This window comes from Culex pipiens, chromosome 1, assembly GCF_016801865.2.
Source record: "Culex pipiens pallens isolate TS chromosome 1, TS_CPP_V2, whole genome shotgun sequence".
Lineage (NCBI taxonomy): Eukaryota > Metazoa > Arthropoda > Insecta > Diptera > Culicidae > Culex > Culex pipiens.
The window spans coordinates 136,309,451-136,323,160 of NC_068937.1; the positions used below are offsets into that span (position 1 = coordinate 136,309,451).

The 13,710-nt window shown below is 36.2% G+C and overlaps 1 protein-coding gene across 2 annotated transcripts in view; it reads right to left on the reverse strand.

Moving 5' to 3' along the window:
* LOC120420745 (protein Skeletor, isoforms B/C) overlaps positions 1 to 5,592 on the reverse strand; it is a 53,693-nt gene extending 48,101 nt beyond the window's left edge. For both annotated transcript variants that reach the window (XM_039583842.2, XM_039583841.2), the window contains exon 1: positions 4,488 to 5,592. In XM_039583842.2, the coding sequence (XP_039439776.1) occupies positions 4,488 to 4,668 (181 nt within the window). In that variant the 5' untranslated portion in view covers positions 4,669 to 5,592. The remainder of the gene's footprint in view (positions 1 to 4,487) is intronic.
* Positions 5,593 to 13,710: the final 8,118 nt, after the last annotated feature.

Genomic DNA, 13,710 nt, shown 5'->3' on the forward strand with positions numbered 1-13,710 from the left:
GTTGACTGTCACTTTTTACCCGCGGGGACCCACCTCGCCTACTTGCACTCCAAGTCTAGAGACGTACAAAAAAAGCTATGGCAAGAAAGAAAGCGAAAAACTCGATGCGGTCATACCGGGTTGGGGTCTCGCGAAGCCAAGCAGGCCGTAAGTTGCGTAATCAGGTCGCTGAGCTCCACGCAGCAAACCAGTTGGGATTGGCTTGGGCGCGCAGAACTTTTGCGGCGCGTAAAGTTTTGTACCATTTCAAAGGTTTACAACTTCGGGACGAGATTGAATCTCGCTCTGCCAGCTACAGCCGGCTGCGAACCAACTTTGGCCACAGTGCCAGCCAGCAGTGAGAGATTGGTTATTATAGATCTCTGCGTTTAAATTGGAAATTTATGCAAATTAGCCTGTCACTCGCGCCGACCCGAACCGGCTTGCCGGAATTTTATGCATTTTTATGTAATCATAAAGTCGCCAAACGCAAGAATCGCGAATTAAACCGCAGAGAATGCGAGGTTCTTCCTGGACGCCGTCCAATTTGGCTGAGCGACAACACTTCGTGCACAGCCTTCAAAGTGCAACCCTGGCAGTATTAGTGACTCGTCATCGCAGTCCAGATCACCTCAACGGCACAGTTTGCACTGACAACACCGACTCAACGCAGTGTTGAAGAATAAATTGCCTTCGTCAAGTTCTCTTTGCACAGGTCGGTTCCGTGTCCTTGACACGATTACCCGATCGCCGGATCATCGGCATGACGAGATGTCGAGAAGATCTTCTGTACCTCGTCGCGCAGCACGTTGTGATGATCAAAGAATAAAAAATAAAACACGGAACAGATCCGGTTTGGAGTTGGGCTTGCTGAATGAACACGTGACTGTTCTTAAATGATTTAGCACCTTATTATAGAATTAGCTGCAGAAACTACTGTGTAGGTAAAATGAGTCATATTTTTAATGATCTAAACGTCAGTTGATCTTGTTGTACAGGTACATGGATTGGGATAGATTAGCGCACAACTGGATTCCCTTGTAGAACAAAGTACCTACTAGATAATATTGTTTTTTTTTCTGAAAGGGTACTCGCTTTTGAACCAAGCTGCATCAGTTACTCCAAAGTGATGAAATTGCAAATGGGACATTTATGCGTTCAAGGGCAGTTTAGGCTCCCAAACAACTCCTCAAAAGTTGGGAGCGATTGGTTGCGTCCACAATTTGAACATTCCGTTTTAATTTCGTATGGGAATTTGTATGAAAAATTCTTCTTTTTTAATTAAAAAAAAACAACATTAAAACTGAGAAAATTATCTAAAACTCCTCTCCTGTCAAAAGATGCAGCGTGCTGAAAACTGGTCTTAAACCCGATTTTCTAGATAAAAAAAACACGTTTAGACCAGTTTGGAGGACGCTGTTTCTTTTGATAGGAGCAAGATAGCACCATACTTTCTTCGGAAAAGTTGTTAGGAATTTTCTTCATTTTAACGCTTAATGTTGGTTTAAAATTCAATCCAAAATTACAAAAAACCAAATTAAAAAAATAGATACACAGCAAAAAATCCGATGGTAAAATCGCATGCAAAAGCATGCACATCACCTTCGTCAAAATAAACACTTAATATTACACACTGCATGTACAATTTTTGCAAACACAAAAAAAAAGTTGCAACTGACGGGATTCAAACCCAGCACCATCAGTGAGGACTGGCGCCTTAGCCCGCTCGGCCATCAGACCGATGTAAAATAGAGAGGATAAACGTATATATGAGCTTGACATTTCGGTCAAGTAGGTTTCCCATAATGATGAGCTACATATTTCAGGGTGTAATATTACACAGAATTTCATAAAATAATGCAAAATATATTTTACACCCAGGCATTTTACACGCAACTGGATTACTACTTTTTTAGCTGTGTATTTCGCATACAAATTTCATTTTTAATCATTTTTAAAATTTTCCATATAACGACAAGCCAGTCTAATGTCCCTAGACCTGTTTTGAACTTGATTTATCTTCAAATCATATTAGCCAGGGTCATTTTTTCGTGTTTAAGAGGTCATTTTTCATCAAGATTCATTCTGAGAAAAACTTTATTTCTATTGGTTTATGTTTTTCTTGTTCCATTTTAATTTTTACTTGCATTAATCTTGTTTTGTTTATATTTGTTTCTGATTGTATTTTGGTTTTCCTACCACCTCCTATCGTTACCCTAAAACGGGGTGACTTTGATAGCTGGGGTGACTTTGATAGGTTCGAGATTTTTCCGCAAAATGAAGAGTACAATTTAAATACGTACGGAATGGTTTAGAATCATACTGATCGTGGTAGAGAAGTGTTCAAAGTACCTCAAGAAGAACTTTTCATAAAATTTTGAAAAGTTTAAAAAGTTAGTTAACTATAGTTAAGAAAATGTTGATGAAAGTCATTATTTTAAACTTCTCAAAGTGTCATGATTTTCTCAATGAACATGATTTGAATCGTTAAACGGAATGCATTTTCGGATTCATTGGACAATTTTCCATTAGGAGAAGGTTAAATAAGTTTATAAATATTAAATATATGTGTTTTTGAAACACAATTTAAAAAAATCTCCATATTTATAGGCAATTTCAGTTGAACAAATTTCATGTAAAATGTGAAAACTTGTGATTCGTGCTTCGAATTCAGTATAAAATACAATATAAATCGATAATTTTATACACAAAACGAGTTTAAAAAAAATCAGGCAAAATTACGACTTTTTAACAATTTTACCTAAAATTTAAATGTATTTTGTTAAAAAGCTTATAAACTTAGTTAACTAAATATAAACATTGATTTTTTTCTTTAAATCTATATCAGCTACTGATGGTACATTTAACGTACAAATAAAGCTTGAACATCTTAAATATGATTTTAACAAGAAATACTATAACTAACAAAGTCACCCCGGAATTTAAACTAAGAATTTTTAACGTAGCTTTTTTTCTAAACACTATTAAAAAACTTTTTTTTTCCAAAATAGTGCATGGACTTTGTGTGGCCTACCCCAGTACATGTTTTAAAAATAATAATCTTGAGAAAAACCTTACCTGTTGGAAAATATTCCAAAAATAAATTGAAATCCTATCAAAGTCACCTCGGTTTACGGTACCTTTCGCCGTTTTTATATTCTCTATGGAATTTTATCATTTTTAATTGACTTGTAAAAACAAATGAGTAGAGGCATAGTAAACCCTCTACTGCCCAATTTTTTTTCGATTTTTTTATTTTTCCCGTGTTCAGGAGGTCATCTTGAAAAACTTCACTTCTCTTGTTTTATGTTTTTCTTGTTTTATTTTTAGTATTTTAATTTGTATTTTTCTTTTTTGGTTTATGTTTGTTTTGGTAGTATTTGGCCTGTTCTACCACCTCCTATCATTACATTTTGCCTATCTAATTTTCTTATTGTTTTTACAGTCACTTTTTCAGTTTTTTACATGTTTTTCTAATTTTCATCTAAATAAAGGCACCATTTTCATTTAAAAAATTTAAAAAATGCGTAGAGGCATAGTCTAGGACACTACAAAAAATACTGCATACATATTTTTACTTTAAATATAGGAAATGCCACAGCCAAAATTGTCCCTATAGTTGCGAGATAGGGTTTATAATCTAGAATGGTTTTTGATAAGTAAAGTAAATCTTTCCCAGTTCCTGAGGGGAACACCCTTGAAGAGTATCGGGGCCGGCATTTACAAAGCGGATTCAGTGGCAATTTCATTCTCAACTTAATGTTAACATGTTAAGGTTAACGTTAACATTCCATAGGTCGCCTCCCTAAGGTGTCGTGATAAGGTCCAGTTTGTGACGATACACTACCTTCCCTTTACTAAGCAATCGAATCTAGAAGAGAAACGATCACCAGTTGTGTTGGTCCGAGCCGGGATTTGAACCCCGATCTACCGCTTACTAGGCGGAAGTGTTACCACTAGGCTACGTGGCTCGGTCATGGTTTTTGATACTGGTAATGAAAATGGCAATTTTGGCAGGATTGGCCACACCCGGAGTGACCAGTGCCCTGGGAAAGGTTCTACCGGGAGGACATTTAAATTGGGGCAATATGGGTATCAAAATGCATGGTTTTTGATAATGGTAATGAAAATGACCATTTTGACAGGATTGGCCACACCCGGAGTTTTCCGAACCATACTTGTTTTGGCAATATTTTCGTTTTTTGGCAATTTATTTCCACAAAGGTGCCAATTTTTGAAAACATTAAATTAGAATTAATTATTTATGATTAAATAAGTTGGCAAAGAATTAAAAAATATAAATAAAAATGTATTTACTTTTAAGAGTTTTGTACAAAGTTCTTTGTCATATTGGTCATGTAAAACATAACCAACTGCACCTTTTTGACCCATAGTCACCCCCACTGATGGTAGTCAACTGATTTTAAAATAATCATAATTTGCCAAATTTAGCACCCTCAATGTGTTACCAAAAATGCCCGAAAAAACAACCCCCAAATTCTACTCACCGTTCGCGGCTAGTAGGAGTGCCATCGCTAATCCTACTAGGACGATATCCCTGGCTCTGGTTTGTGCAACATTAGTAATCGTCGTCGTCGTTGTCTGGGGGCGCCATAGCTGGGGCCGGTTCGGGCTGCGGCCATCGTGGCCACCATCCTGGTGGTGGTGGTTTGAGGTCCTGCCGTGCATTGTGGCAAAACTTTTGGGTTTTCTTCTTTCTATGCTCGGAATTCCGAACCCCACGGGGTGGTGATGGTAGAACGCCACCACGAGAGAGAACAGGAGAGCGCGAGGTTCTGCTTGCTGGCTGACTGGTTCCGTGAAAAATCCTTACGTTTTCAAAATGGCGGACAGAATCACGTTTGGGGCTGGATGAGCGCGCGGAAAATTTTCCTTTCTTGCGATAATGGGGTTTTGATAATTGAACTTTTTTCTTCTTTTCTTTATTTGGCTTCTTGGCTAGCTAACTTTTACACACTAAACACACTTTTTGATTCACTCTACTGCACACGTAATTATTGTCATATGATTTCATAGACGTATCACAGATTTTTATTAATTTTTCTCTCTTCACTACAGCTAGATTTGTTAAAGTTGGGTTAAGTACTGCACTAGGGTGGATCCTAGGGTTTTCACGGAAATCATAATCAAACTAAAAATAAAACAACAATTTCTTCGTCACTCGTTCACATCTCAACCGGGGTTAATCCAACAGATCGTTGTCAATCTGTAGGAGGGAGTTGACCATGGTGCGCTCCAAACCACCAAAATTTACACGTTTCCACAGTTTTAAACCATTTTTGCACCGTGCCCAAACTCGCTTACATCCAAGGTGCCGACCAGGCCCAAAATAGGTTCCAATAGATCCAAAATTGGTACAATTAGCGTTGCGATGATGAAGCTGCCCAATTTAGGCGCCCCCAGACTTTGCTGCAAAGATGAGCTGCCTCCTCCAGAAAAAAAAACTCCTCAAATGTTTCCAAAATTGTTTCAAATAGTTGCACTACCGACTGTTGCGTTTCAAGTATATTTGCCACCGAAACAGGGCAAAAAAAAAGAAGCAGAGTTGCCGGCGGCTCTGCGCGAAGGAGCTGCTTCTGTCTGCTGCTGCTGCTGCTTATCGCCAGGGATTCTCGTCTCGGACTGAAACTTTGAAAGCCATCAGCGGCCGTGGAGTTGTGTGTGCGTGCCAGCAAAGCTCCACCAGCAGGATTCCCCACCAGAGCGGAGAGAGCGAGAGAGAGAAGTCGCTCAGAGAAGAGAAGCTCTCTCAAAACACCCCCTTGTGTAGTATGGGGTGGCCACCACAAGGCCTCGACGAGGGAGTTGTAATGAGGGAGTCTTGTGTGGTGGAATGCTTTTGGTGTTTTAGTTTGGGTTGTTTTGTGGGTGTGTTGGTGTTGGTAAAAAGATGCATTCTTGTAAATTGGTGGAAGACGGTAATTTTTTGGATTATTTTCGAAAAAAAAACATAACATAATAGGCATGCATTTTTTTTTTTAAATAAGAGAATGTCTACTTAAAAAAAATATGCAGAATGATAAAAACCTTATTTTTTCAAGCCAACCTTTTTTTCTAGAGCTGCTATCAAAAGAGCACGATTTGATAAAGGAACTTAATATTTTAGCAAAGTTCTATTTACTTGCTTTACTTACTCAACATAACTTTCAATTTGAATTTTTTTTAATGCGAATTTGAATTATATGCTGATTATCTGTTTTTCTTGACTAAAACATCATCCTAAAAAAAAATTGAAAAAGTAGTATGAAAATTGAAATAACAAGCCATGCTTACAAAATTTGAATGAAAAAAGTGTTTTATAATATGCATTTTACACTTTTTCACTTGTTTTGCAATCATCAGTTTTCAAAAAATGTAAGAGTTGACGAAAACAAAGATTTTAGCGAAAAAAAGTTTTTGCGGTACTGTGCTTCGAAAATTTTCAAAGATTCATTTTTTTTTATTAAACTCAAACATGCTAAAATGATTGTAAACACTTTGAAAAATTTTCACTGAAATTTTGAAGTTTTAAAAACAATTTTTTTGCTCCCTTATTTTTCGGGTCGGTTTTAAAGGGGGGTGGCAATCAAATGTTTTGAAATTGATCTAGATTTTATTTTTCAAATTTCTTGTTTGTTTAAAAAAATCAGAAAATAAAACAAGAAAATGTTATTGAATATAAATAAAAGTATCGATGCAAGATTGATTTTAGAAAATAAATTAAAAAAAAACTGAGTCAGTTCCTTTTTAATTAACCCAAAAAAACATCAGACAGGACAAAAATTATCTCATGGATTGTAGGATTTGTCTTTGCTAATCTCTTCGTTCTGTGAATAGATGTGAATAGAACACCGTCAGTGAGGGTGACATTGAGTCAAAGTGATTTTAAACAGTTTTGTAATTCCTCAATGAAATCTGATTTTGTTTCAACGGTTGTGTTGGGGTCATCTTTAGGTTACTTCGTTGAAAGGTTACCTTTCTAGAGCAAATCCTGTCATTTCGGTAGATGTTCAAAGTTAAGAACCACATCAACAATGTAGCACGATTCCCTCGAAAGAGTTTCCCTTTCTTTGTACACATTTTCAACCCACGTTAATTAAAAAAAAAATCATTTCATCATTGTTTTTTTTTTTTTTTTTGCAAACAGGATAAAATCGGAAGATTTCTGTAGGAAGTACCTAGATGCTATTTCAAACTTTTCATTAGATTTCAGATAAGTGATATTAAAATAGTAAGAAGCTTTAAACAAGTTTCATAGCATTGCAAAAGTAACAAGTTGTCTGCAATATTACAGTGGACTCTCTGGCTGTCGATCTTTTCGATATCAATATTTCTCCATCTGTCAATAAATTTTTCAGTCCCTTCAAAAGCATGCATTCAGTTGCAAAGTAACCGCCGACCTTACAAGTCGCATTCTCAACGCCAGTCCGCAGTTTGTGTGCGCGTCGCCGCTTTTTTTAAAATGTGCACCGTAGACAAAAACAGTGTGGTTCTGGATTTTTGTCAACTCCAAAACCAACCAAGCCCAAAGCTTGTAAAAAAATTTCTCGCAGACCTTCAAGTAAACCAAGAAAACTTGCGAGCATTGCAATTATGCAATAGAAGAAAAATAGCCGTGTTGCAGTTCGCCGACTCAGCAATGGCCTCGTCCATCATCGACAAACCTCTGGTATATCAGGGTTGCAAAATCCCGATTTACCTGGACAACAACGCTACGGAAGTTCGTGTGCTTGACCTACCTCTAGGCATAAGCAATGATGACGTAGCCAAAGTGATGAGTAAATACGGCGAAATTTTAACCATCACCAACGACCGCTGGATTAACTTCTTCCCAGGGATCCCAAATGGAGTTCGGACCTTGCGGATGTTGCTGAAACAGCCAACGCCGAAATCAATCACTGTAAACAACGCTGCTGCAGCAGTGACGATTATAGGCAAAAAATCACTTTGCAAACTCAAAGCAAAGAACAAAAAATGTGGGGATTCGAGCAAAAAGGTGAACCAAAAAAGCAGTAAACCACCGACTGAACCTGAGCCAAGCAGCAGCAGCAGCAGCAGCAGAAAAAGCAACAACAGTAAACCAGACCAAAATGCAATGGAAACAAGTGAAATTGCCGAAGAATCTAACGATGGATTCGAGACCGTGCTTTCTAAGCACACTCGCAAATCCCGGAAGCGCTTGCAAGCATATTTGGACGCGGATTACGACTTAAGAACAAAACGAAGAGAGATTGCTGAAGAAGAAACAACAGATGAAGAAGACGAAGATGCCATACAAGCAAAATATTATTACAATAAGTGTTATGAGTTAACGGTTAAATCCTCGAAGGAAGAGGACGAAGAAAAAAGCAAAGAACTTGATAATTTAAGATCCAAATTTGCCCGTAAATATTTGAAACTAAGACAGAAATCGTTAGAAAAAAGGCATGGTATCAATTATTGAAATATAGCCAGACAAGTGATCAAAAACTTTGTAAACTTTCCTCTTCTACTATCCACCTTAAAGAGACGAATGCACAATGGTGTAAAATCTCTATAATAAATAAAAAAAAAAAAAAAAAAGCATGCATTAATTGTTTTTTATGAAAACACAATTTAAATGGTATGTATTAAATACTGTCTACCATTTTGAAGGGAGTTCAACCCTTAATTTTGGCTGTGTTTTCAGCAAAAAAAAAAAACAAATAAATAAACAACAAACAAACAAACAACAACAAGTATAACAAAAATCTCCACCTCGCACACGTGTTGCCATCATAATTAAAAAGGGGAGAAGCAATCCCATCAACATTACATCAACAGGAGCAAATTTTCTCCAGGATAAAAGTGCGTGAGAGAGAGAGACTCTAACGTCTCTCTTGTGAGACAATTTCAGAAGTTTGAGTCCCCCCTTGGAAAAGCTCCAAAAATTTCCCTCCCCAGCCACCACCGACAAAGGCCTTTTCCTCTTTGTTCGGTGATGAGTCGGCTGTCCCGCTCACTCTTTTGCACAACCAACCCGAGCAACCTTCTCCCCCCTTCGGTGATGGCCATACTTGTTGGGGCTGATTGCGGTGTGTGTGTGTGTGTTCGTTATCATTGTTGCTTTTCCTGCTCTCCGTAGAATCGTGGAGGAAAATGGTTTCATTCAAAAAAGCTTTTTCGCCTCCAACAAAGGAAAAGGATGACCACGTGGAAGAGGGGGAGGGGGGAGTGTTAGTAGGGGACAGATAACAGTTGGTGATGCAAATGAGTTGGGAAGGGGTGGAAATGGGAGGGGGGAAGGGTGTTGCTCAATTCAACGCAACACGCATGCCTTTCAGAAAGGGAATGGGTTTTTTTTTCTATGTGTGTGTTTTTATTGTTCTTTTTCTTTTTTGCTTGTAGCAATTATGTCGCAGTTGTTGTGTTTTCACAGCTAATAGGTCGTGAACCGGCAGCAGCCATGTGTGCATCGTCGTTCGTCGTGGGGGCTGTTTGTGTATGAAAATGGGAAGGTTGATTGCACAAGTGAACATTCATGCTCTACCAACAGCTATACAGTGCAACCGAGACCTTCTTATGAGACTTCGGATTTTTTTTAGGGGAAATTTACTTTCAAGCCATACTTTTAAATTATTGCATTGAGCATGGACATTGAAATAGATTTTTTTTTTATTCTTGAGCTGTTATTTTTACAAATTGAAAATGATTGGAAAATATTGATGTTTTGATTAAACTTTTAAAATTATGCTTATTTCAATTGGTTAAAAATCGCTTAAATTATTGTTGGTTTAAACAATTCAAAACAATATCATCTTTGATTCGACTCACTCAAATGCCATCACACGACACGGTTTTCCTTATAGATTTAGTTTGAAAGCTGAAAACCCATGTTTTGCGCCGTTCCAATACAGACGCATGAAGAGAGTAAAGCTCATACAGCTTAATCGAAACAAATGAAAGTAAGAGTTCGTTCGAAATGACAATGACAATACAGACAACTCCTACAATCAACGACGTGGGGTGATAAAGCTATGGTTGTATAAAATTCCAAAATTTAAAAAAAAAAAATAAATAATTTAATAATAATTTTAATAAGTCAAAAAGTGAAAATTTTGAATCATTGTTTATTCTTGATGAATTCTTAAAATTCAACCAAAAATGAATCCAGCAAAAAAAAAAACCAATATGCTTTTTTGGAAAGATGAAATCATGAAATGGAAAGTTAATTAACCCTTTTTCCTGTCGATCGAAATCTGGTTCGTAGGTTGATTTCGTTTTCCACCAATGTGTAGGAGGGAATACACATAAAAAAGAGAACACCTCTGCACTGTTGATGGTGAACACGTGACACGACACCGCTCACCTTCTGTGTAGGTGACGAACACAATTTTCTTCTAGGGAAAGGTCAACGAGCTACAGGCTTGTGCAGTCCAGTGCACTTTATGAATTGAGCGGAGGAATTGTGTGACGCAAATGGGATGCAGAAAAAGGAAAGGGACTTGGTTAAAGTGCATTTAAAGTTCGTCGCTGGTTTCACACAAATTATGTTTATAATTAAGACCCTTTAAATGATTTCCCTTCAACATCACTTAGTTTTCTTTAGAAAATTTATTATAATCTGACCAATACTTTTAATCTGAATTCCAAATCAATTGAGCATGTTCACAAAAACTATAGATTTTTAAAACATAAAAATCAACAATGACTCAATCTACATTTTTTTTAATTATTTCAATCTTACAATTTACACCTACACGGAGAAAAATGAGTTCCACAAATCGTTAATAAGCGTTCATGAAAATGGAAATCACGAACAAAGTTTTGTTTTAATTTACAGATTAAATTATTTTAATTTTTTAATTTTAAATACAGTACAGCTACCCAAATTAATCATATTCTAGTGGCTGATTGGCTGCTACATAATTTAGACCAGCATAAAAAAAATCGCCGTAAAAAAATGTAATTTCACGGAAATTTTACGGTACTTTAAATCTACAACACAACAATTTGCCTATTTTTTGAGTAATTGTGTATAAGTAAGTAAATGAAAACGTTATCAGTAGTTCAAGATACGAAATATAAACCCTGAAAAAAAATTGTACAAAAACAAACTCGGTTTTATGAAATTTTACAGATTTTCGCCAACCAAACGTCATCTTTTTTTTATTTAGATTTTAAAAAATTATTTAGATTTTATCAAATTTAAATTCAAATTTACTTTCACGATGTTTATACAATAAGAAATGATAAATAATTGTTTTTTAATTCTCAGTGCTTGTGGTTATTTGGGTATGTATAGTTTGAACAAAACACTTTTCATGATTAAATTTAAGAAATGTAATAAGTCCAGACATGATTATCCGAAGCCTCGATTATCCAAAGTTTCGATTATCCGAAGTTTCGATTAGCCGAAGTTTGATCATCCGAAGGTTTGTATGGGACTTTGAAAAAAATTTGTCAACTTTTATAATCAATTTATTTCAGGATTGGGTCCGTAAGTTCAACAATTTTAGAACAACAACTTCCTTGAATGCTATGTACCCTTAACATCATATTCGATTTCTGCGTCCCCATTTCAGTCAAATTTGAATGGTTAATTGCCTATTAAATAAAAAAAATGCATTTTTTCCAATATTTCATCACCACCATTTCGGCCAGCTTCTTGGATTTGAAAATTCTAAATCACTTTAGAATAGTTAAGGGCTCATACTAAAGCTCAACAATCAAAAATAAGAAAACGAAAAAAACATTTTTTTCGTGATTCGATTATCCCAAGTGAAATTTTGCCAAGGCCTTCGGATAATCGAGTCTGGACTGTATTACTAAAAAATATTACACACACTTGAAACAAAACCATAAAATAAAAAATTCTAAAAAAATTGACCAAATATTTTAATTGTTCCAGGAAACATTTTATTATTTATTATTTTATTTTCTATACATATAATTTTGCCATGAACATATCTCAATGTTACATTGATTCAGAAGACGTTATTTTGGAGTCCAGACACGAACCATCCAAGCGACCTCCGACGGTTGAACGCAGAATCAAAACAGCTGGATGAACAGCTGCTGAATGAATGATTGAATGAACAGCAAAACCCCTCTCATTTATGCTGCAGCTCTTATTCACTTGTTTGGTGGCCTTCTCCAGTGTATGAGTTGTTACTCTGCCCGCATGGTGCCTCTCTTCCATTCATGTATTTTTCTTCTTTTTTTTTTGCTCTTCACAAATCTATGCTCATTTGCATCGGATTTGGAGGCTGCAAACCCGATTGTTTCGAAATGGTGCATATTTTAGTGCACCTCCAATGGTTGGCTGTGCTTCACGCATCACGAAGCATGAACTGCAATTCCGCCAAGTTTGGAATGTGCATTCTCAATCTTGAAAGTGGGATCGTTTCAATTTTAGAAAATTGAGATTGTTTCTTAGTTTGAACTAAACCAAATGAGCGTCAAGAATAGCCTCAAAACTACAAACTTATTGGTAATCAATTAAGGACAAAGAACATTCCTGAAGAACAAAATTATCTTAAAGCCAGATTGCTACTTAAAACTTATTCCTTCTATGTGTGCACGTGTTTGTGATTGAATCATCAAAGCATGCAGCGATATGATTGCGGTAAAGCATTTTGTTATTGTCGTCGATTTGTTTGCTTATGTTCCGTATGCAGTTGTTTATTACTTTAAAAATGCTGTAAATTTATTAATTTCAATCGTATTTTAAATATTTTTTATTTATTTTTCTCAAAATTCAAAAATTGAATTGATTTTAAATACCCATTATAAGTCATTTTCAATCATTCGCAACGATCCTCAAACAGCTACTGAAAGCCTGAATGTCATCTGTCACCAACTGTTTGTCGGCAAACAACGACCACAGCCTCGTCATCTCAACTTGCACAGCCAGCTAAGACGGCCGCCAAGTCCCCCTTCCCCACCAAGCTTGGGGTTTGCCATGATTTGTGACTTGAACACAACACTCACAAGTTGTACTATTAGCTCTGGGCATTTCAAGCGCTTTTTGAACCTTTCTTTTTTTGAAAGTACGATGAATGTTTTTTTTTGTTTGTGGGTCAACAACAGTGGGAACAGCGGTTTCGCAATGAAAATTGGTGACTTTAAATACCTTTTTGTGTGATTGGTTTTGGTTTGGACTCTCAAGCGTTAGACGAGCGACGAGAGCGAGAGAAGGACTGGAAAATTGGTAGCTAGCCTTAATATGCTCTGCAAAACTCATTGAAACGGTTATTTTATGTGTCATGCGGGCTTATAAAATTGGCAGCATTAGTGCAGTTCCAGATAGGGTTGTAGCTGAACAAATTTAAAGGGTGTGAGACTTAGATAATTGTTTTTTTTTTTAAATATAGTAACATATTTCCATGAACAAAATTAAACCAAGCTTTTTTTTTAGATTCATGCCTAATACCTTAACAATTATTTTTTAAACTTCTGAATCATTATAAATTTTAATTTTCTTACAAATTTACATGTTTTCGAGCAAAACGTAAAAATTAAAATTTCAAAAATTAACCTTTAATTTTTATATGGTTCTCTTAATATTTTTGCCATAATTAACATTAACTACTGTCGACTCTCTGGTTGTCAATTTTGCACGATGCAGAAAAGAGACCTGATTAAAAATTTATTTTTCTGATACCCATCTATTCGTCTAGTAATCCGATCATAACATTTGCCATTTTTGACAGTAGTGGCGGTGTAGCAATTCATTTATTTGCCCACAGCAAAACCGCACCGCCACAACTG